This window comes from Perna viridis, chromosome 3 (genome assembly GCF_037379345.1).
Source record: "Perna viridis isolate PV_CMFRI_1.1 ecotype Kerala chromosome 3, ASM3737934v1, whole genome shotgun sequence".
NCBI classification, from domain to species: domain Eukaryota; kingdom Metazoa; phylum Mollusca; class Bivalvia; order Mytilida; family Mytilidae; genus Perna; species Perna viridis.
The window spans coordinates 56,297,951-56,324,146 of record NC_142447.1 but is presented as its reverse complement, the minus strand read 5'-3'; the positions used below and the strand labels follow the sequence as shown (position 1 = coordinate 56,324,146).

General features: G+C 32.0%; 2 protein-coding genes across 15 annotated transcripts in view; one reads left to right on the top strand and one right to left on the bottom strand.

Moving 5' to 3' along the window:
• LOC148623009 (uncharacterized) overlaps positions 1-16,449 on the bottom strand; it is a 64,681-nt gene extending 48,232 nt beyond the window's left edge. For 5 of the 6 annotated variants that reach the window (XR_015920746.1, XM_088573463.1, XM_088573459.1 and 2 more), the window contains exons 1-4: positions 16,318-16,449; positions 9,923-10,010; positions 2,074-2,172; positions 1,590-1,756 (exon numbers count right to left, since the gene is read on the bottom strand). Coding sequence is in view for 5 of the 6 variants with exons in the window: in XM_088573463.1 (XP_088429589.1) it covers positions 1,590-1,756; positions 2,074-2,081 (175 nt within the window). In the remaining variant the exon portion in view is untranslated. The remainder of the gene's footprint in view (positions 1-1,589; positions 1,757-2,073; positions 2,173-9,922; positions 10,011-16,317) is intronic. The other variant, XM_088573460.1, reaches the window with a different exon arrangement.
• The window catches only part of LOC148623008 (vitamin D3 receptor-like), a 117,615-nt gene that overhangs the window by 77,535 nt on the left and 13,884 nt on the right, over positions 1-26,196 (top strand). Inside the window, exon 1 of one of the 9 annotated variants that reach the window (XM_088573448.1) lies at positions 16,497-17,076. The exons of the other annotated variants lie outside the window; for them this stretch is intronic. Coding sequence (XP_088429574.1) covers positions 16,862-17,076 — 215 coding nt within the window. The 5' untranslated portion in view covers positions 16,497-16,861. Of the gene's footprint in view, positions 1-16,496; positions 17,077-26,196 lie in introns of those variants that run through there. 9 annotated transcript variants of the gene reach the window in all.

The window sequence follows — 26,196 nt, the reverse complement described above, 5'->3', positions numbered from 1 at the left end:
TGTTATCGTGGCTAATAATGTAGATTACAGTGACTAATAAAGTAGGTTATTGTGACTAATAATGTAGGTTACAGTGACTAATAAAGTAGGTTATCATGGCTAATAATGTAGATTACAGTGACTAATAATGTGAGTTGCCATGGCTTATTATGTAGGATACAGTGTCTAATAATACAGGTTACAGTGACTAATGATGTAGGTTACTGTTACTCAAATCATAAGGTTTTGTGTGCCTTATCTTGTTAAATGCTGTAGTGATTATCATTATATAACCCAGCTCCAAAAAAAACAAATATTTCTTGGAACATTTATCTTCAAAAGTACAAATCACAACCTTTTTGTTCTTTTGTACAGAATTGCAGTGAGAGGTTCCATACCATGCTAATTGAATTAAGGCCTGTCTTTTTTTGTACTTCCTGTTTATACTAAACATTTACAGTAGTGGCAACATTTTTCATCACTCATTTCTCAACCACTTGATATTCTGTACACAGTTTAGTTAGGGGTCCCATATATCTGGGTATTTAAAGATCTGTGGCATAGGGTAGTCTAGGACGTTAAAAACCCCCTCACTCACTCATCTGTGGCACTTTTGTTTCCTGTTTTACAACCAAGTTTTTTTTATTAAAATGGTAGATGGCAACATTTCTGTCACACTTTTCTCAGCTACTAGTAGTTGCATCTTCTTGATATTTGTTTTGAGACTTCATTTAATGGCAACAGGCTGGGCTTACTGATTCAGGTTAGTTAAATTCCTACTTTCTTAAAGGACTTTCAGGTAATAAAGTATGTAAGTCTCATTCTAGTTTCATTTTCTTCACCGGAATTTCCGATGTAAAACGTATTGAAAACGGAAGACCGATCTGTATTTTATTGTTTACTTCCGGGTACTCGTAACGCTGTGTAACAATGCAGAAATCCCCGAGTTTATGTTTTTTCTTACACGTTTATAATGTAGAAATAGTTATTTGTCATTTTGATCGGTATTTTTTACACAATAAGATTTTTGCCCTTAACACTGAACTCAATGCTCTCTAAGTGCTTTTGAATTGTAAACTGGGACCCATTCTCGTGAAATCACGGGGTCACACAATGAGACTTACATACCCTATTAGCATCATATTTCCCCATCATACTTTTCTCAGCATCAACAGATTGTTTTTTTCATTCAGGATCAACATTTAATATCAGTGTACTTTATATTTCCATTTATGTGTTAACACAATTGAGAAGAGTACTGAAACATTACATACAGCCATAACAAACTTAGATTGGAGAGAGTCATGGATTTTGCTAAAACGTCAGTATTTATGAGAAATTTTAGATATATACAAGTAATCCTTTTTTTATACATTTGGATTGTAGGAACCTGTTATATAGATTATTTAAAGAATTGCCCTTATAAAACTGAAGATATTGATCTACAGACAGTGGTTTATGTCTGTGTCCTGAAGCTCTCTCTGTTGATATAAGTTCATGAGGTATATTCCAGAGTAAGAAGTTATAGACTTTGTTGGTTTATAAAGATCAAATTTGTTATATTTATTTCCTTATTAACATGCAGTACATAACAATTATTCAAATTTTACCTGATAATGTCAGGTGATTGTTCTTGGTAGTGCCATTATGTTGTACTGCACAAGTCTTTGTTTTGGTAGTGTTGTTATGTTGTACTGCACAAGTCTTTGTTTTGATAGTGCCATTATGTTGTATTTCACACCACTGTATTGAAGGTCTGATCAGGTTGTGAAGATTCCTGTAAAAGTTATGATTCTGTTGGTTAGGCCTGTCTTGTTTACACGTCTTGTTCTAAGAATTCTGATTTTATTTTTTTTAATGAGAGATAACCTTTCCAGCAATCTGTTTGAAAAGGCTAGGTTGAGAGTAACAATTTAAAAAGCCAAAGACGCCAGTTTCTAGTTATGTTAAGGTATAAGTTTCACCATTTCTGTGTTTGTTTCACTTTCCCAAGTTGACATTATAATTATCATGCAGCACATTAAAATATATTCTTCTACTGATGTTTATTTCAATGATAAATAATCATAAAGGATTTTTAGTGTTATAGCTTACAAATGCATTTCTTAAGGATGGTTATAAGTCTTTCCATACTAGATTTTTCCTCAGAGACATGCAGACTTCTTTCAAGCCTTGTCTTAAGTGTCATTTTACCTGCAACATATAAAACACATTTACATACAGAGTGATGAAGTGCCTTGCACAGTTCTCTGATAATTTGCATCTCATTATTAACAAGGTCATGTGTACTGTGGGAGTCCCTAAGGGTTCTTTGCACCTTTAGAAACAGTTGAGTGTGATTTATTAGAATAGAGTTACTTTTACTGCCATTTAATTGAAATAAAAATGCAATTATATGAATTTTTCTGTTCTGGTAATTTGCATCTTTTCAAATAGCTTAGAAAATGAATTTGTGGAAGTCTGTACTTCTGAAGTGCATATTAACTATACACAAAAGTTTTCTTCTTGTAAGAATGTTGGTTAAATCACCTTCACAAAACTCATCATCACAAGTTATGGAATAGGGTAGATTTCACTAGATCTATATAGTTGCTGTGTATTGAATGAGGTACTAGTCATGGATTGGGAGAATTTCATATTGACTTATTTTGATTATTTCCAATCCAGTTTGTTGACATTGTTTACTCAATTACCTAACCTTTGAATGAAGGGAGATAATTCCTGGAAATTTTGATTGATGAGAAAGCGATGTGTATGATTGATTTTTTGCTGGGGTTACAAGGTACTTATTTGGCACATTAGAGCGAGGATCTGATTTCCTTTAGGTTATACAGTGCTTGTTTGAGAATTTATAAGATTTCCATTAACAGTCAGTTCAGACAGATGACTGTTTAATTAATTCACTATCCCCCAAAAATATAGCTAGAAATGTTGTTTTTCAGTGTTTATGAATCAAATTGTGATGTAATTTTGTGATTGAGTACACTGCTTGTTCATGGCAAAGAAATGCAACAAATAATAAATCTGCCAGGAAAATATGATGGAAATGATATATAAAAAGCCGAAACCATGTAATGTAGGGAATTTATCACTTTCAACGTAATGATCTCACTAAAAATATTGATGGCTGATTGGTTTGAGTTTAACTTTCTGTATTATCAGTCTGTGTCTGGTGAATTTTCTATCTGTATAGTACAAATATAATCAAATGTATTAAGATGAGCATTTGTTTAAAAAATCAATTTGTTTTCTTGATGCTTGGCACTTTGTCATAAGTTTTTGAGTGCAGGCCAACTGTACCTGATAACTTGTCTTGCATAACTCATTTAGAATGATACATATTTCTTATTGTGGTGCCTGCGTACAAATATATTTATCTGCCATCTTAATTTTTCACAACTGTCAGAGATATATTAAAGGATTCTTTAGGGTAATTGTGTTTGATACTATAGAACCTTGACTGGGAGAGGGTAAAAGACTGCATTAACACACACAGTTGTGAAGCATGCCTTCTTTTAATTTATGGAAGTAATTTTCATATTGTACAATGTTAAATGTGTTGGGCCATCATGGGGGTTTTTATTTATATGGAGTCCTACTTTATATAAATTCTTCAATGTGAACAATTTGTTGTTAGGATGAACATGGCTTTTGTAAAGCTTATTCTATCCATATTAGACATTAAATTTTATGTCAAAGTACATGATGTGAAAACCTAGTGAAATGTAATTTTTGTTGATGCTATTACCCCCTCCCCCTTTAATTAAATTGTCACCAAGAATAAATGAAGCTTACATGGTTTAGGAACACAGATCTATTATCAGTTGGCATTTGTTTACATTGCCTCAAAGAGATGACAGTATTCTAGAAAAAAGATTGTCAAATGCAGTGATCTTAATGATGAATGTAGGTTATATTATTGTTAAAGATAGCCATCTGAGCTATGTGGTATAATTTAGGGTTCTCATCTATACCATCTTAGACAATGAATTATTTTGGCTTAGTTACATGAAAACTTACTCAGTATTATCAGAAAAAAATTATCATCTAAGAACAAATTATATTACTACAAGTTGGTTTTACAAAGCATGAACAAATCGAATTATAGTTTTTTTTTTGTTTTTTTTTGTAAAAGCAATACGATGAAAGTATTAAAAGCATGCCTTATAGAAAATCTTGTTTTAAACAATATAATCAGTCAATATTCAGAAAATATATCACACTAAGTTATTGATCAGGTATTTCAAATTAGATCGAAAAAAAAAATCATCAATTCATTAGGTTTTGTGCTGGTTACAGACTCGTGTATACAACATTGATTGCCTGTGAAGTCTATATTGTAAGGTTTGATATTCAATTGGAATGAATGTTAGGATCTGTCAGAAAAAATCTTTAAAGTTGTTTAGAATGAGTTTCAGAAGACATAGACGGGTATATTTGGTTTTGTATTAAGCAAGGTCTTAACTTCAACGAAGCTTTTTCAGCCATAATTGCTGTGTTTGAAAAATGAGGCCACATTTCCTTCTTTGATTAAAATTAACATAATAAAGTAAAAGAAAGATAACTGTAGGTTACTAACTATAAGTAATGCATTTATAAAATAAAAAGTATATTATCTAAAAGCTTTACCATGAAAAACAATAACATCAATCTGTATGTAGGTCAAAATTTCTATAGTTTGTGTCAAAACATGTCAAATTTCACCACAGTTGTCAGGTAATCATGTTTGTACTGAGTCACCTTCTTGCTGCTAAATTTCTTCTATATTTAATCCCATAAAGTCATATTCTGGCAACACACTGCATTTAATTTTGATAAAATGTAAATTAACTTCAGTAGATAATGAAGAAAGAAAGATTTTAAATTGTGCCAATAAAAACCATTAAATTATAAAATATAGTTAATTTTATTGCCAGGTTTGTGTGAGTTACTGTTTGCACTCGGTGACTCCTTATGGTTTATTGAACCCACATGCTGTTTAAACTTTTTGAGGTTAAAACCAAGGCCAGTACAAATATAACAATGGCAGAAATGGTTTTGGATGTAATTATTTTTGCTGATTTAGCTATGATACTTTAATTAAATATAATTTGTCTGTAATTTGGTAGTAAAAAGCACAAAGGGGGGTATCATCTGGTCTGAATGTATGGGTAAATGGAAGTGAAAACCTAGAAATGATGAAAGGAAGACATGACTATTTAGTTACATTCTTCATAGATAGGTCACAACTTATACTGTAGAATTGTAGACAGAAAAAGTCCAATTAAATTGAAAGTTCAGAGCTAGTAGGTGTTGACATCATAGATCTATAAGTCTATATTGGTTTCTTTCATGTTTTCAGTGCATGTATTTTGCAAAAGAAGTTTCCTTCCTATTCCAAAACATGTGTACCAGTACTATATTTTCTGACAATAAAAAGGAGATGTGGATGAGGTAACACTAGTGCCCTATCCAAAATTAAAAAAAAAACATAGCTAGGTGTATTTGTGGTTACTCAGTTTTCTTTTTCATTTTGTCTTCCTTTGACAGAATTTGATTAAAGCCTAAGCAGACATACCAGTAGACCTCTTCCTTGTTGTCAAGTTATCAATGAAGGACTCTTTTAACGTTGCAGTCTTTAAAAATCAGACAGGAGGTGATTTATACATGTCAAAAACCCACCAAATTCATTTTTATCTTTTATTTAGAAATAGTTACCAACCACATAACCAGTGGTTGCACTTTCATGATACAAATTATGTGTGTATAAAATTGGCAAGAGTTCAGTTCATGATTCTGTTTGATTTGGTTGATTTTAGTGGGAGATGAATGTATGGTTTGCTCAAAAATACAGATCTGATTACAGGAAGGACTATTATTATGTAAAAATGTAGCATATGTACACCAAAAAAGCACCATTTTTGAATTACCTCTACCATAGTTAGTGTCTGAATTTTATATGGACTGATACTGTAGTATGTTTTTATAATTCTCTAAAGTACATCAATTAAAAAGCTCAATTTTAAGGTAATGCACATTGATGTTAAAATAGGAGTACCATCTTTAGTTGAAGTATTTCCTTTGAGATTTCAGCAGTCCATGATTTCATTAGTAAATTATTTATGAATTAGGACTACACATGATGGAATGAGTATAAATGCCTTTATATAACCTTTGATGATCCAGATGGTGCTGAATATACATTTTCTTGATATTTCATCTTCCACAAAGTGCCACAGTGATTCCAAACTGTTTTAGAGATCTGATAATCTTATTTAAAACCCATTTATATTATACAAATTAAAGTGCACTATGTTCTTCATTCAACAAACGAGCAAGGCAAGATTGGATTTCAAAAAAACATGTTGGTAAAATTGTAGAATTGTAGAGATTATCTCTTATGTAGAATTAGTAAGGTTGTTCAGGTTCAGGTAGAGAAGGGTAGTAATGGTACAGCTGATATAGGGCAAAGTTATAAAGAGTGCAAGCTAGGATGATTCTACTGATAATTCATGATAAAGATTACAGTTTTATTTGCTTTTACTGATGGTTCAAAGTGAGATTTGTAAGAAACAATATTTCTGACTTCTGATCTATTTACATGAATGAAGAACATACTATGGAGGTTAATTAACAAAAAAGTCCTATTGTTTTCAATGAACTTATGGCCCATTGTAAATAAACCCTAGAATAACTGAAAATCTTATGTAGTGTTCATTCAAGTGCATTCATTTTTTTAAACGTTTGTTCATTTTACATATTTTGCCATTTCCATGGTTTGTTTACATACAGTGTTGAGAGATTTGCTACCAATACTGGCCATAGCCCCACACATGTGAGAAGTGCTTTGAATAATATTTAAAATGAAAAAAATAAACACCATGAAACATTCTTTTTGAAGTGCTAAAATGAAATATCCTTTAACATATAACAGAAGGATTAAATCACATGGCATAACTTCATGACAAACTGTCCCCAAAAGTGGCATCATGCATATTTTCTATAATATTTTAACCTGTTCTCTTATTTGATGGTAATTCACAATATTCTCCTGTCTTATTAACCTGGGCTTATTGTCTTCACCTATGCCAGGTTTCACTTTAATCCATCAAGAAAAAAATCTACCAACAAGAAAAGTTTTTTGAAGTGTTTCTTTTTTTCTTACTATTTTACTTTTGTTGTTATTAGTTTTAATTTAATTGATTTTACCTGTCATTATATTTGTTTAACAAACAAATTACAAGTCAAAACACTATATACCTAGGCACTAATAGTTTTCAAAGAATAGAAAATATAACCTGAAATGGAAGTCTGGTATTTCTGTTTGTATTGATTTATTGATTTTTTAAAGAAATTATTAAAGAAGAATATGATAAAAATTTAAGGTAAAATGACATTTCCTACCTCCAATCCTTTTTTTTTTTATTTCCTACCTCCAATCTTATTTTTTTTATTTCCTACCTCCAATCCTATTTTTTAATTCCTATCTATCAATTCTATTTTTCATTTCCTACCTACTAATCCTATTTTCTATTTCCTACCTCCAATCTTATTTTTTTATTTCCTACCTCCAATCCTATTTTTTTATTTCCTACCTACCAATCCTATTTTTTATTTTCTTCCTCCAATCCTATTTTTTATTTCCTACCGATCAATTCTATTTTTATTTATCTTGAAGTTAAGAGGAAAGAAAACTATTGTGAATAACTTCCTACTTTATAAATATAATGAATACAAAACTTTTAACAATTTAGAGCCTCCAATGTAATAAACATTATAAACTATTATATTTCACAATGAGATCTTGTTCCTTAAACTCACTTGTAGAAGAGACATCTGTTTCTACCATGTAGACAAAAATGGCAGGTCAGAATTTAGAGAATAAACCTTTGTATATAAAATGTTTTGTGTGACTTCAGTCAGTAGGATGTAGATAAGGTTTTGTAAGGATTAAGTTCTGAATTTGATGTTAATAGATTTTCGGTAGAGTTTCTACATCTGTTACATCACGTCTTTGTCTCCTGGTGAAATGTCTATATTGGATTCAATGTGTAAACTCATTGCTGGTAAGATTGAGTCACTATTGTGTGCATTCAGTTTAAATCTGATTTGAGAAGCTTATGAAATGCTTACATAACAAGAAATTTTCCAATAACTGAATATCTAGAACTTTATGTGATTGATTTGAAATGAAAACCACAGTAGGACACTAACAGTGTTTAAAGCCTAGGAAAAAAATCACTATATACACAATGTAGTCATTATTTTCTCTGAATTTGGTTTTAAAATATCAAAAGAGGTTCTACACATTCATACATTGTGTAATCAACTGGTATTGGTTTTAGAAATATCAAAAGAGCATGATATTCTACACATTCATATAATTAGTATTAATCACAGTTGCCATTGTTATGATGTGTTCATTTGATAATCATTTATTTCTTTATTGTTCTTTGTAAAATTATGTAGTTAAGGAAAGCCATGGCAGAATCCGTAATCCAAGTCTCCAGCATTCTTAGAAAATACACAAGACATAGAGATCAATAGCAACAAGGAAATACTGTTCAATAGAAAATGAATAGGCATCGTAAGAGAGAAACACTGGGCAAGGAGACCTTGGCTGTTAACCATCTCTTGATGATGAGACTTGGATATCTTACAAACAATGGAGAAGTTTGTCTATAGACCTTAGTAGTTTGCCAAAAGGATGAGACTGGGTTATCTTAAAAACAATGGACAAGTTTGCCTACAGTCCTTAGTTGTTTGCCAAAAAGTTGATGAGACTGGGTTACCTTAGTTGTTTGCCAAAAGGTTGATGAGACTGGGATACCTTACAAACAATGGACAGGTTTGTCTATAGACCTTAGTTGTTTGCCAAAATGTTGATGAGACTGGGATACCTTACAAACAATGGACAAGTTTGCCTATAGTCCTTAGTTGTTTGCCAAAAAGTTGATGAGACTGGGTTATCTTAGTTGTTTGCCAAAAGGTTGATGAGACTGGGATACCTTACAAACAATGGACAGATTTGTCTATAGACCTTAGTTGTTTGCCAAAATGTTGATGAGACTGGGATACCTTACAAACAATGGACAAGTTTGCCTATAGTCCTTAGTTGTTTGCCAAAAAGTTGATGAGACTGGGTTATCTTAGTTGTTTGCCAAAAGGTTGATGAGACGGATACCTTACAAATAATGGACAAGTTTGCCTATAATCCTTAGTTGTTTGCCAAAAGGTTGATTAGACTGGGTTACCTTAAAAACAGTGGACAAGTTTGCCTATAGTCCTTAGTTGTTTGTCAAAGGTTGATGAGACAGGGTTACTTTAGAAACAATGGACAGGTTTGCCTATAGACCTTAGTTGTTTGCCAAAAGGTTGATGAGTATGGGTTACCTTGGTTGTTTGCCAAAAGGTTGATGAGAGTGGGATACCTTAGTTGTTTGCCAAAAGGTTGATGAGACGGATACCTTACAAATAATGGACAAGTTTGCCTATAATCCTTAGTTGTTTGCCAAAAGGTTGATTAGACTGGGTTACCTTAAAAACAGTGGACAAGTTTGCCTATAGTCCTTAGTTGTTTGTCAAAGGTTGATGAGACAGGGTTACTTTAGAAACAATGGACAGGTTTGCCTATAGACCTTAGTTGTTTGCCAAAAGGTTGATGAGTATGGGTTACCTTGGTTGTTTGCCAAAAGGTTGATGAGAGTGGGATACCTTAGTTGTTTGCCAAAAGGTTGATGAGACTGGGTTACGTTAAAAACTAGACAGGTTTGCCTATAGACTTTAGTTGTTTGCCAAAAGGTTGATGAGTATGGGTTACCTTGGTTGTTTGCCAAAAGGTTGATGAGAGTGGGATACCTTAGTTGTTTGCCAAAAGGTTGATGAGACTGGGTTACGTTAAAAACTAGACAGGTTTGCCTATAGACTTTAGTTGTTTTCCAAAAGGTTGATAAGACTGGGTTACCTTAGAAACACTGTTGTTGATGTTGTCCACAGCCATTGTTAGACAATGTCCTCTAATACTACAATATTACTGGCTTTGTTGACATACCCTAGAAATAAAACAGCATTGGTCAATATTATACCTCTGAGTTGTTTTAACACAGTTTCCTTAGAAACACTATAACCTTCTCTTGTTTAAAGTAATGCCAAAATTGGAGGTATAGGCCATAGATGCACACATGATGCTTTAAGTGTTTTGAATTTTAAGTGAAAGTAGACTTATGTTTTCAGAGATTTTAAAGTATATACAGTGCAGTGACTTGGTGTAATTACTAGTCACAGTATTCTTTATGTCAAAAAGGTATTTACCCAATGACCTTATAAAGTACAACTGCGTTCTATCACAGTCATTTGACAAATAGCAGAATAAGTAGTATTTGCCTTCTAAGCTCCTATATATTGTTAATCACTGATCATGTACAATGATTTGATCTGTAAAACTAACACCAAAGCAAATTAAGAAGAAAACAAATTACCATTTGTCATTTAGGAACAAACAACTTGTGTACTTTTTTATGGTCATGTTAATAGACTTTAATCATTTTGTTTTACTATTCAAACTGTTTTCAATCAAAGAGTGGCTGGAGATGATAAATATATAATTACAGAAAACTGATCAGTTCATATTGTGAATAAAAGTACATTATGAGACAAAACTATGAAGATGCCATCATTTAATTGAAACCATGATTGGCAATTTTCATGTAGAGAACTTCCTTACTTAACACAATGATACATCTATGAGAGGAAAAGTGCTAAGTCTCATTATATTAGACAAGATAAGACAGATTGAGCCAGTGCATGTTATTTCACTTTTTAATTGTTATGACACAAATATTGCTTTAAAAAAAGTTTATGTAAGACTTCTCTGAAGGTAGATTGCCGTGCTTGATAACATATACCCACCAGTTTCTTAAAGCCCTATAGTAAAGAATTGTTAGATAGAAGTAGTTTTTTTTGTCTGTCTATTTGTCTAACCTCTGCTTTTCAAAGCATGTGTATATCTCTCTATGTAATGTTTTGTCAATTTTAAGTTTTCCAATGTATATCGATATAATTGGAAACTATTTTGTCTGTAATTTTACTGCTCCAGTGTTTTACTTCCCTGCTGTGTTGTCTAGGTTACTGTTTGCCACAGCTATGCACTTAGTGTATTTTATTTCCCAGCTGTTTTGTCTAGGTAATTGTCCATCACTACTAAGCTCTCAGTGTATCTTATTTAAGCGCTTTGTTGTCCAGGTAACTGTTTGTCACTACTAAGCTTTCAGTGTATCTTATTTTGACCCTGTTGTCCAGGTAATTGTAAATCCCCTCTGAGCTCCCAGTGAATCTTATTTCCCTGCTGTGTTGTCCAGGTAACTTTCAGTACTACTTAACTCTCACTGTGCCTTTTTAGCTCACCTGGTCGAAGGCCATGTGAGCTATTGCCATCACTTGGCATCTGTTGTCGTCCGTCGTCATCGTTAACAAATTTTCAAAATTAGACCAATTGGAACCAAACTTGGTATGAATTTTCCTTGGGGTATCCTGCATAGAACTGATGCGGGAATTTTTGATCCGTCAAAAAACATTACTAAAAACAGAACATAGGGGTCAGACAGTAGTTTTTCGCATATATCTCCAAAATGGTTAGGTTTAGCCAATTCTGACATGAGGTATATCTGTGGTCAAATTTTCATTTTAATCTATTAAACCATGTTGGAGATGTTGCCCTTTTTCTACGTTTTTTTGCTATTTTTAATGTTATTTCTTTCAAAAATTTTCTCCTCTGACACTACTTGACCAATTGGAACCAAACTTGGTATGAATGTTCCTTTGGGTATCATGCATAGAACTGTTGTGGGGATTTTGATCTGTCAAAAAGCATGGCCGCTCTTACTTAAAATAGAACATAGGGGTTAGACAATAGTTTTTCTCATATATCTCCAAAACGGTTAGGTTTAGCTCATTCTGAAAGGGATAAAAGTGTTTAGCATGATGAGATCTATCTGCGGTTAAATTTTCATTTTAATCTATTAAGCCATGTTGGAGTTATTACCCTTTTTCAAAGTTTTTTGCTATTTTTTATGTTATTTCTTTCAAAATCTCCTCTGACACTATTTTACACAACTTGGGGTATCCCACATAGAATTTTATTGGGGTTTTTTGATCCGTTGAAAAACATGGCCACTGTTACTAAAAATAGAACATAGGAGTCAGACAGTAGTTATTTGCATACATCTCCAAAACCTTTAGGTTTAGCCAAATTCTTTCAATAGCTGAAATGATCCTTATTTTTAGGACTACAAAAGTCTTCAGGCATAAAATTTGTTAGACGCTTTCTTATAAGAGTTATTGTTCTTGACAGGGAAAAATGACAGGTTTTTTTTTTTTTTGACATTGTTTTGTTAAGGTTATTATCAGTCACTTCTAAGCTCTCAGTGTATCTTATTTTGACACTAAGTTGTCTAGTTAACTGTCAGTCATTATTTAGCTCTCAGTGTATCATATTTTGACACTGATGTATAATTCAGTCAATTCTAAGCCCTCAATGTATCTTATTTTTACTTGTGTTGTTTTGGTTAACTGTCAGTCATTTCTAAGCTCTCAGTGCATTTTATTTTGACACTGTGTTTTCTAGGTAGGTAACTGTCAGACACTACTAAACTCTGTGTATATCTTATTTTGACATTTGTGTTGTTAAGATTATTATCAGTCACTTCTAAGATCTCTGTGTATCTTATTGTGACATTGTGTTGTCTAGGTAAGTGTTAATCACTACTTAACTCTCACTGTCTTATTTTGACATTATGTTGTCCAGGTAACTATCATTCAGTACTAACCTCTCAATGTATCTTTTTTGACACAGTGTTGTCATGGAAACTGTCAGTCACTACTAAGCTCTCAATATTTCTATTTAGTCTCAGGGTTCTCTAGCTAACTGTAAGTCACTACTAATCTCTCAGTGCAACATTTGACACAGTGTTGTCCAGGTAACTGTCAGTCACTTCTATGTTCTCAATTTGACACAGTGTTGTCAAGATAACTGACAGTCACTGCTAAGGTCTCAGTGATAATAAGGTACATTAACAGCTTAGTGGTCAGATAAGGAACTCAAAAAAAAGATAAAGAAAGAAATGTTGACTCATTTAGTTAAAAGAAGTGTGTATATTATTATAAACCCCCCCACCCCGCCCCCGAACAAACTTTCGGGGTACATAGGTTACACCCTGTCTGTCATTCTGTCCGTCTGTCCAAGGTATTTTCTAAGCAGTTTGCAGCATTGTTATGGAACTATGTGGGATGTAATGTAATCATATGGAGATGTACATACTGTCAGGAATTTATGTTTGGACTACATTTGTAGAAATGATGGCTGTTGAACTTCGGCAATTTTCATCAGAACTTGGTCTCATTTGTTGTCCACAACACCTCCTTAATGACCGGCAAGATTGTTATGAAACTTAATGGGGTATAGGTTACAGACCACCAATTCAACCAATGAGCATTTGGAACGTACGCAAAAATAGTCCTACGCAGAAATTACCCCTGTTCCTCATAGTGCTGTGAAAAAAGTTCTCATCTTATTTAAAAAATTTAAACAGTTTCTGAAAGGAAAAACATTTCTGTACATTTTATAGGTGCATTTTGCTTCTTGTGATGTGAAGTCTAATCTCCATAATGATTTTTAAATATACCCCTATCTTGTGAAAACACTTGGATTTCCCATGCTATTTATAGACCCTTCACTTCCGGTGACCAGTACTGCACTGCAAGTCTGCTAACCCCACATGCCATTCTGAGGATTGTGAGCTGACATATGTAGAATCATGCTGATATATAGTCCTCTGCAGGTTAAAGTTAAGGTAAAGTCCAGAGAAGCCATTGAATATTGTGAAATTAGCATAGAAGCCTATGGGAAGTGGAATTAGTGGTTTTTAGCCTATAGGTTACCACATGGAGATGTGCATATTGTCAAGAATTTATGTTTGGACTAAAATTGTAGAAATGACGGCTGTTGGAGCTTAAGCATTTTTCAACAAACTGTGTCTGATGCATTGTCCACAACTCCGCCTTAACGACGTGCATATTGTCAGGAAATAGTCATATTCTGTTATTGTGTTCTCACCCCAAAAAAAACACTGATGGCAGTTTGGAGTTGGGTGTTTTAGAAATGGCAGCAAATTGTGTGTCAAAAGTGTGTAGTCTATCCACCATAAAAATTGTGTCCAATTTAAATTGTATATCCTTAGGCTGAGGGGAGTATTAGTTCTGTTAGAGGCAATGTCTTGTAAATATATATACAATGTCCAGAATGTGACGACTCTATTCACTACACTGCTCCATCGGATCAAATTGATACAGGGAAGATAACGTAAACTTATAGAAGGGTCTGAAAAATTCCCAACGATGTTAGAACTGTCGCAAATTTTTGTCGTTCCCTCCACGGGACTCGAACTCGTACCGCTGTGACATCTATGGCAACACCGCCTGCACTAAGTCCAGCTGGCCTAATGGTCTAGAGCACTGGACTTAGTGCAGGCGGTGTTGCCATAGATGTCACAGCGGTACAAGTTCGAGTCCCGCGGAGGGAACGACAAAAATTTGCTTCGCAAATTTGACAGTTCTAACATCGTTGGGAATTTTTCAGACCCTTCTATATATATATATATATATATGTATTAAAATGAAAAGTACATTTGAATTACATTACAAACTGTCAAGAAGGCTGATAATTGTACTGAATGACAGGTTACAGGAAATACTTCACTGGAAAATTCTATAGGGGGAAAATATAATATTTAAAAGTGCATGTGTTCATCATTATCCATATACTGGTGTATACTCCTGATCAGTGGAGACCAAAGTCTTAGGTTACGACAACAATAATCTCTCTCCTTTTATGTTTCTTTTTGGTATTTCACATGGACAAAATGTTTTGTTATAGTTATAACTGGCTGATTGTTGAGTTTAATGTCATAAAATTTGTTACAGAATAATATTTTTCATATTTTGGTACGTATGATGCTCATAGTAGATTCTTTGGAATTAACAGTTTAAATTGGATCGTTTCAAAAATACACTACCTTGGATCAAAAAGATGGTTACATACTGGTATTTGTATAGTATGTGTGTGCATGTATAGTCAATTCTTTTTGGTGGTGTAAGAATGTATAAAGATAGTTGGGAGTTTTAGGGTTTGTACCATCAGGTTTTACATCTTTGTGCCATGATAACATAGGAGATTTATTTAGACTTCACTCAAATTTACACATGGTGCACATAAGTCACTTTTAAGAGTGAAGTTTATTATAAAGTTTGGTAGTTGCATCTGAGGGAAAAAAACATATGCAGTATTGTTTGTTGATGCTAGTCCAACCACACTATTTAAGTTTACAAACCTGTTTTTGTTTATTTCAAGATTTTGTCAAAATAATTTTGAAAGTGGCATTTTAAGATCAACTGTTCAAAGTTCTACACAAATTTGGATTTGAAGTTTGCATGTACAAGAGTTGATTCTTCCGTGATTTGCACTGAGTTCATCACCAGTATTCCTATTTCTTTTACAAGGAAAATAATTAAAATATGTTTATGTGTCCTTGTTTTATAAGTTTTTTAAAAAAATCTTTTGGTTTTATTTATTTTTAACTAATTAAGGTAACCAAATAATTTAGAATCCTATAAACAAAATGTTCAAGATATTATCAATAAAATATTTTTTAAATATAAATTATTATGCCTGTTTTTAAGGAATATTAATTAAGAAAGTGTAGCTCACAATTTTACAAAAATTAAAATTCATGTAAAATGTACTGCATTTATTCAATGATATTCTTCTCTTAGAATATCACCCAAACATTATTTTCATTCATTTCTTTCAATGTGTTTCAAAAATTTTACTTTTTCGTATAAAGAAAGTATAGTTTATATTATGCTTTTTGCATTTTAGTTTTAGTCCATTTAAAATTGACTAAAATTTGTAAAATTTATATATTTAATTAATTGTGTCAAGTGGTTTATTAAGAAATAAGGTTGATTGGAATGATAATCTTTTTATGATGCATGTGAATATTCATGCTAACTCACTCTCAGAATTTCAAATACTACAATGTTTTTAATTTAAGTATATTCATTAATGTAAGTTAACTTTATACATAATCAATACCAAATAATTTATAAAGATTAGATAAAAATATAGTTATGTATAGATATCAATATATAGGTGAAAATATTAATGTCATATGTAACTAAAGATAATATACAATATTATTAATGTTTACTATATAGCTGGACTAGGTGACCTAAGCCATGGTGTAAATATTTAAACAATGACCATTGGCTGATTGCCATGGGGTAGAAAAAAGATTATATACTTACCTTTTAAATTTCTCCAAGTGGAAACATTGAATCAGATGTCAGCGCCTGTGTCTATTTTATCATTGTAAATGCAAATTTTTGAATTTTGATATCCTTCATCAACATAATCAAGAGCCAATAACTGATTTGACAGATTAGAAAATTAAGATATCTCCTGTAAAAACCTTCAGATTTACAATGTCCTTAAATGTCCTGGGGGCGGAGTTTTCTTGTCATTTATTGGATTTACATCATTTGATTGGTTGAAAGGAGAGAAATGCACCAAACGACCCAGTCTACATGCTATGTTTACTAAAACAGTTATTGAGTACTGTATAAACCCCATTTATGAGTGAAGTGTGAACCAAGCTGAACTGTGTCCTAGTTTAATGTGTGTATCTACACCACATTTATTTTTAATTCGCACATTAGCAATGACATTGTTGCAGAGAATCTCACACAGGAAGAAACTTTGATTTTATTGTGTTAGTTAGATTGACTTTTTATTCAATGCGGATTACAACAAGTTTTTCTTAACAAAGGAAGTTGATATTGAATTATCGTTATGTTCACGGACTATAACGGGCATGGACATGGCCCTATACACCATGGGCACCCGGGACATCATCCTGGTCATCACCATCACATGGGAGGGTATGGAGGACCACCCCCTCCCCCCATGAATCACCACCCTAACCCCTATAGCCCCTATATGAGGCCAAGGATTGACCAAACAAGTGATGTTTTCACCTGTTTGTTTGGAGATTTATTTGTCAAGTGGTAAGTTAATAAATATTAATAACTTTCTTACATGTTTGAAACCTATTTAAGAATTTAATAAGTTTTTTTTCCATTCAAAATTGTGTGAGATAAAGTTTTTTGTCAGACAGGTTTTCTTTGGTCATGCAGTCAGGTAATTAATAGCTTTCAGTAAATTTTGCTTTAATTAAACTTTGACATTATGTATCGTGTTTAATTCGACTATCCTCTTTATTATGAATTATAAATGACTGTATATATTACAGTATATATTTTGTTTTCCATTCTTCTCTTACATTATTTTACTATTCTGGTTATTAATTATTTGTATTAATATTTTATGAATTAATCAGTGGTTCAGTGTGGCCGTCCTTAAATCTGTTGTACAAATATGGTTCTTCCTTCTTTAAAGCTTTCAAACTTTGTTCAAATTTTCACCTGTTATTTATGATCTCTTTTTGAAGAAAATTTTTGGAATATTTATGACATTTATGCTTACCTAAGGTTTACACTGATATGTTTCATGAGAAGTTTTACTTTCCAAACTTGAATTTTGTTGACTTAATACACCATATTGTAGAGAAAAACAAATATTCAGTGTTCAGCAGTACTTTGTCATAATATTGATAGATTACCCGTTCATATTTTATGAGAACATTTAATAGAAAATGCACCTAAAGGAAATTCATTATTGTACAATGGTTGATCATGGAGATGTCCTAGGATTTTTTTGTGACTTTTTGTCCCATTGAGAAGTGCAATATTATTAAAATCTCATTTTCCTGCAAAATCTGGTTAGGACATAAAATTTAAAGGTTTTTTAGCCACTCAGAAATCAACATTAATGTACCAAGTAGTATTATGAAGGGAATAGACATTGATTGAGATTTGACATTTAAGTTCTGTGTATCAGAATCAATGAAATTTGAGTAGGAATTTGACTTTATGGGAGATGATTTTGCATCCTTAAATGATGTAATTATAAAAAAAGATTCGATAGATTCCATAAAAATAATCACATCTGAAGAAAATTTCTAATAAAATGAATTTATTCTGTTCACATGATTGTAAATTTTAATGAAATTTTGTAGATATCATATTAAAGAAAAATTAAAAAGTAATATGTGAAAAACAAGTAGGTGTTGATACTGAGGGTGGTATGGATCTCTGCCATGTATAGATGATTTGTGTCGATAGCAGGGAGCATGCTAAGTTAATATCTTGTTTTTTTGTTACATTTAGTGTAAATTTTAGGTATGGCAACCCTGTATTTACCAGTTTTGTTCTTATATATGACTGTGATAGGATTGTCCATTGTATTGGTTTCCTCATCATTCTTTGAAGACCATTGGGTGGCCTTTGGCTGACATTTTTATCCTGGTAGGGTTGTTGTCTCTCAGAAATATTCACCATATCTATTCTCATTATATTGATAAAAAAATTTCTGGAATACTGCTGTAATGACTTAAAGTGTGTCTTTGGCAATTCAAACTTATGAAAATATTTTAAACTGAAATCTTACTTGATATTCATCTATACATTTCCAGCGCTGCCAATAACTTTTTATCTTATTTCCCTCCATATGACTTTAGATTTCATATGTTTATAGAAGAATATTCAGTTTGATATTAAGGAGGCAGGAAAAAATGATACTTGGATGTATAAATACTTCCTTAGTGGTTTGACAAAGAAGTTTAAAATTTGCTGAAAAGTGGTAATAAAGTGTCCAGTTTGTGAACTGGTAACATTGTCCACTCGGTGAATTGATAACATAAAGTGGTGCTATACTGTCCACTCTGTGAATTGGTAACATAAAGTGGTGCTGTACTGTCCACTCTGTGAACTGGTAACATAAAGTGGTGCTATACTGTCCACTCTGTGAACTGGTAACATATTGTCTGTTAGTATGTGGTAGGAATTAGCATTGTGAACCATTTTGTCCAGTCTCAGAGGGGATTTAATTCAATGCTTTGTTTTACACTTAATAAGATGAAAAAGTTACAATTAGTATCAGTGATATTATGTTAATTTAATACAAGATCATGCACAACTGTTGCAGCTTTTGATTGCAACATGCTTCCTCGATGAATAATTTGTTTATTGAAGTGAACAAAGTAGCCATCCTTTATTCATCTCAGATTACAAAAGGGAAAAATTGTCAAAAGGATGTTCACTGATTTTATTATCTATGTAAAGGATCAAATACATATTGCATACAAAGTCCAGATAGCATGTAAAACACTACTGGGAAGTGTATTGTTATAGCCTTAGGGTATGTGGCATGGCGACTCAATACACATAATGTACTCCCAACATTTGACAAGTTTATAATGTAACATATCTTGTACATATAAAAACTTGTGACAACTCATATTCATCAGAAAATAATTATTTATTTAAAAGATGACCACAACACAATTATTACCACCAGATTTTAGCTTGACTTGTTACATTTGAATTTAAAAAAAAAAACTTGAATGTTTGAGGTCTTACATGGCCTGGAGTGTCTTTTAAAAAAATGTGAGTTAGTTGTTTATTAAAAGACGTCCCATTTAATTTTTTTTAGATTGGTCTACAAATATAATGAGTATTAGTTTGTTGTTGTTTAGTTCTCATCATTTTACTGTACAATCCCTAAGTACTTGTAGTGATTATTGATAACAATTGTGTGATTCATTCTATTTTTATGTTTTGGTAATATTTTTTGTATGAAACAAATTCTTCCTACGTGAAGTTTATTGAATGAAGAATGTTTACTAACACAAAAAGTTGATGTAATCATATTATGGTCCACTTATAAAGCGTAAAATGACTAACAATATACTCACGTCATTATAAAGTATTGAGGGGGAAAATGGCTGTCATCATATTATGATTATTATGTCAAGGGTATTTAATTTATAACCAATTAGATAAAATCATAAAATTTTATTTAGAACTACAGTAATTTAATGCAGACAGTTCTTTTCAATTCATTTCATTTTAGTCACAGATTTGATATAAAAGTAGTGCTTATAGTGCTGACAGAATATTGATGTTTTGTAACCGCTAGCTTTTCCCTGTATTCTGGCCTTTATGAACTGATTTGAAATGTGTTTTTCACATTGAGTACAATATATTTGGTACATTAAAGAGCTAAATGTGAGATTCTTGACATTCTGTTTAGTGCAACCAGATTTAATTTACCTTCATTGCTGGATTTTTTTAGACATGCTACATGTTGCCAGCCATCAGTTTTTTTTTTTCAGGTTAGGAGATCATCTTTGACTTTATCTATCAGGCTTTGAAGTTATTTTTGTTGGTCAAATACTTGTTGAACAGATCTTTATTCTCTTCATTTCAATTATTATCATTTTTTTAAGAGTATTTTAGTGTGTCTGTAATCAAGTTGAAATGCTATCCATTACTTTAAACCTCTATGTTCCTACAGTAATATTTTTTTTTACATTTACTTTAAACATATTGACTTAACTTTTATGTGATAATTTGAAATTGAAGGTATAATTTTTACAGTTTTTATCATCAATATTTCATGCTCAAGTTAAATACATATATTAGACAAACTTGAAAAGCAGTGCTTATGATCCGTAAGAGGAGTAAATGGGCCGCCAGTAAAAGATAAAGGTTTTAGTGAAAGCCAGGCTTTGACGATCAGTGACGGAGAAAGGTATCAATAGAAATTTTTAGTTAATCCGCTTACATAGCAATCTTCAAGAAGCACAAGTGTGAAGCTTTTATGTTATATTATGAATTTTGGTATAAGCTCAGCTAGTGGGCCATACAGATAAGATCCAAGAGAAGATGAAGGGAGTTGAATTTTATCAATACATATTGATGGTATTCCTCCTTCAGAATCACTAATCAATAAAGATACAAACTCTCACTATGTTCCTCAGTACAGTAATTTGGGTACAATATGCAAATCTGTTTTATAGGACTACTTTCACTCTGATATTTGAATGTCATTTTCAGCAAGATTTAACAAATACAAAATATTATACAAAAGTTATTAACATTTTTATGCATTAGGAAACAATTTGAATAGTAACTTTTAACTTTCACTTGAACTCATCTTTATACTCTGGGGACACATAGTCGTCTATTTTGTGTACTATATAAGTGTTCCGAAGGTGGGATTGTCTATAATCTCTCCTTCCTGTTATTTGTATGTAAATATGTTTTACACCATTGGCAATGTCAAAGGAGGAAAAATAGACCAATGAAACCAATGTGCGAAAAAAATTATTTTCTATGTGTAAAAAAATTTATCATCTATATAGAAACTCATTCTTGGGGTACCAATTTCACTGGTTTGTGTGGTTCAGTCAATCCATAAATTCTACTGGTAACACCTAACCATATGTATCTTAGATGCAGGTGCTCCAATCAGATTGTTTCTGATGTATTTACCCACAGTAGTGGAGGTTGTCTTGTCTCGAGATATTTACCCACAGTAGTGGGGGTTGTCTTGTCTCGAGATATTTACCCACAGTAGTGGAGGTTGTCTTGTCTCGAGATATTTACCTGGATGGGTGGTGGTTGTCTTGTCTCTGTGGTATTTACCTGCAGTGACTCTGAAATATTTATTTAAGGTGCAGAGGTTGTCATGTCGAGATATTCACCTGCAGTTGTGGAGGTTGTTCTGTCTCTGGGGTGTTTATGTGCAGCGGTGGCGGTTGTCCTGTCTCTGGGATGTTTATCTGCAGTGGTGGAGGTTGTCCTGTCTCTGGGATGTTTATGTGCAGTGATGGAGGTTGTCTTCTCTCTGAGATGTTTACCTGCGGTGATGGAGATTGTACTGTCTCTGGGATATTTACCTGCAATGTTGGAGGTTGTCCTGTCTCTGGGATATTTACCTGCAGTGGCGGAGATTTTGATAGACAGACCTTGACAAGAAGTGTGCGGCATTTGTATATACCTTACAAGTTTTTAATCTGAAAATATTCCTCAGTAAAGTTTTATATAAATACAGGAAAAAGTGCAATTTGCAGTTATTTGGAAGACAAAAACTTAAATCATCTGTTATATTACAAGTTTGTCCATAGAATTGTAATGCATTCTAATTAGTGTCTTTCGTCAAAAAGAGAGAATGAGATTTGAATTTTAAATACATTTAATAATGAATGTCCTAGTGGAGAGAGTCTAAGTTTGAATAAAGCATAATCCAGCTTAAAATGTTTTTACATCTTGCTGACCTCATAAAAACCTTCTAATGCGCTTTTTCTGTCACTGTTTAATGCTTAAGGCTGCATTTAGAATACAAAACATTGTGTCTTTATTGTTTATAATGATCATGACAATTTTACAATGAGATGACTTAGCATGAAACATACTGACAAATACATAATATATGTTTCCACTATAATAGTTAATTTACATTTTTCTCTTCATTTGTGGAATAAATTTCATGAAAATAAATCATTTTCTCTTAATCCCAATGTTATAAAAATATCAATAGTGAATAAATGAAATTTTCAATAAATTAAGTGATGGGGAAATATTAAGCTTCCGTTACCAGAGGTATTTTCCAATCTTTATCGATTTCTAGTTACAGAATTTAATGGATTCTCTTTTCAGCAGAACATGTAAGCATTGGACTGGACATATGTTTTAATTTGATAATCTAGTTACATGAAGTCATCTGTTTAAATTCCATATTTAGTGACAAAAACCCAAATAAGCTGTTGCATGTTTAATCCTGATGCTGCTTGCTATCAAATTTATTATTGACAAGTTTTGGTGTTGGAAACAATATCTTGTGATTTCCATAACAAAATAATAGTGAAGAAAAATGAAGTGAAATATTCACATCTGCAATGTAGCGAAAACTCAGAAACATTATATATCATGGGTATTTGTAATCGAGTGAAAACTCTGAAACATAATATATCAGGGACATTTGCAGTGAAATGATAGTCATAGAACATGATAAGTACCTGAGTACTCAATAAAGAGGAAACATAGATGGTAATACCTATGATTTCCATTTACAGATCTTTGATTTGCCACTGCAAGTTACTGTTTTATTGGGGTTTCCTACATAGAAAAGCCCTGATAAAATGTTTTTTGTTCATCGCTAATTTCAACTGAACACACAAATGTGTTTAGAACAAGGTATTATTTCAATTTGGAATTTTTTTAGAATTTAGAAAATTAACCCCAAAATAATTTCAAATTCCAATAATACCTTGTGTTAGTATATTTTGTATATGGTAAACTTCCATGACTAAGTTGGCCAAAACATGGTCTGTAGAAAATTGTTGTTATATGATAATATGACATCTTTTTACTTTCAAAATTGTTTGCTTTTTTTTCTTTACAAAGTATTCTCAATAATTTTGTATTGAAATTTTGAAGCCTTTGTTTATCCAATGTTTTATATGAATATTTATTGACTGATTACTATGATTTTAGTGATACTGGTCTCTATTAGATTTGATCAAGAATGACCGTGTAAAATTTCTCGCTTTTGTTCACAACTTAATTGACAAGTATTGTGTAGTTTGCTCAGATTGTTCAAAGCTTTGAGGGCTACTATTCATGGGGAGATCCTATCGGCTCTCAAAGTGACAGCTCTATAGCACTGGTACTGTCAACTTAATTCTTCTCACCTTTTATAAACAAGGCACATAAATTGGCAGTTGGTATAATTTTGTATTATTATGAGACCACAAAGTTGACATTGCATTGAGATATATGAGTATTGTGTAGTGTTAGGGGTTATCAAGTACGTTGTGTATTGAAGCATAAGAAAGTACAAGTAAAACCAAGAGGTGATCAAATACCCATTACATTCCAATATATCCTCGCCCTATGTATCAAAAAAAATATTTATGTGTCTTTTATTAGTGATATTGATGGTGTTTTCAAGAACTTTTCAATTTAAATGTGAGGTGTCATCTTAAATATTATCAGCCTTTACAAAATTACCATTTTAGCACCAAAGATGTTTAAAGATGAACAAAGACAGCATGATAAGATGAAAACAGTCTTACTATGCATTTATTTGTTTGTTTTTTTGTTCTTTAAATTCCTGCATAGATTTGAATATTGGTTTATAATTCTTGAAAAAAAAGTAAAGAAAAACATTGATCTGCTGAAATGTATTTTCAAATCTACTTACATCTGGTTCTTAGTTCATGTAAATAGTAGAATAGAAACTGTTAAACAATAAATCTTAGTTCTATATATCCGTATGATAAGTAAAGACCTTGAAAGCAGTCATGACTTGTACCATAATCATTAAAGCACGTGTACTTTGTTGGGTAGAGGAGTTGGTGACCAATCTTGGAGAAATTAAATAGGTCACCACTATACACAATGTTCTTAGGACTGACTACCAGAAGGTATTTACTACTGTTCAAATTTCTTTGGCAATTAAATTTACTTAAAATATTTTTTGAATATCTGTTAAAAAATCTTTTTGTTTGTATTTATGATGAAACAGCACACTGAGGAATAAAAAAAAATCTATTATATCTTGAGATGATAGAGCAAACAATCTATGTTGTAAAGTACCATTAGGTTTGGTACTTGTATAATATAATCGATACTTATTTAAGAAGGAAAACAACTATTGGTGACTTTCCTTTGGAATATGTATACTGTTAAACAACATGTAATACGCTTTTATCAGTCAATAATAATATCTTATTAGGAATGGAATATAATTATGATACTTATAGAAGGTATTATTACACATTTATGTCAGAGGAAAATACATGTGATTCTTCTTCTGTTTTTCAGTTCCAATTTTTACAGTAGTGCTGTTTGTACATGTAGTAATTTGTTTCTATATTGATTAAGTAGTGTAACTGTTCTTTCTGGAAAGATAGGAATTTTGTATATTTTAACTCTAGAAGAAGTATTTGGTAAAAGTGGTACATTTTTGGCAAACTTTCTCTTTGTAAGATTGTAATATGTCACATCAGAATAATCTTTTTATTGTACTCACAAATCTAAATCTATATAATACTTATTGTCAGATAAATTTAGAAGAAGGGTGTGTAGGGACATTATTTAGTTTAAAGACCTTCAACTAACTGATCAGCAAAAATGATTGTAATATAGTAGTAAATGCTGAAAAAATGTACTGAGTGACCTATCCCATGATTCCACAGGTAAACAAGATGAATCACTACGTGGTGAACATACCAATACTTAACTAGTAAAGCAGAATAACTTGATATTACAATGGTCTTACTGATAGAACCATTTATTTTCACATTTGGATAGTTTTCATCAATATCACTTACAATACTCCCTGACTGTCGATCTAATGATTACTGGGTTTCCCTGTTTTAAATATTAAATTGATAGACAAGTATCAGAACTATTTGTGATAAGATATGATGTGGCAGGGCTAGATTTTGACATTTGTACTTATGAAAACAATGGATACAATCAAACTCCACCTGCATACAATGGTCCTCAAATACAGAATTGCATGATGTTTAAATGTACGTGTCAAAGATCAGTATCGTCCTGTTACTTTTGTACCAAGGTTGGTTTTTTGGTATAAGAACACAAGTTGACAACAATGATCACTGACCAAAAAGCTTCAGTTCTTTTAGATTGAACATTACATGCAATGAAATATGATGGTGTACTTTTATTTCTGTTTATGGTCAAATTATCAGGTTAAAGTTCACATGCAATGAAATATGTTGGTGTACTTTTATTTTATTTATGGTCAAAGTTTTTGGTTGTAAAAGTCACTTTGATAAAAGTACCCTCCAATATTCAAATATAATTGTGTATCTTCTTAAAAGGATGGACAGTGTATAAATGATGCCCTATATAACAACTGGATGCAGCTCAGAATAAATGATAAAATTGAAATGAAATGTATCTAATACAATGTATTTGTAGGTGAGAAGTTAATAGAAACAGACAATGACACTAACAGATAACCACAGAAAAACTTGAGTCAAAGCTCGTGATTTTTACCATTTGAAGCTAACTTTGTGTATCAATTTTTTTGACAAATCAAAGTTTCAAATAAGAATGTTTTACCAACATATATTGTATGTTAGTACACACTCAAAACATGTTGGCGGTGCCAGTATAATTTTTTCCCCTCAGTACCACCTATACCGGTAGTTGTGATTTAGTACTACCAAGAGTTCTATCGTGGCCTTT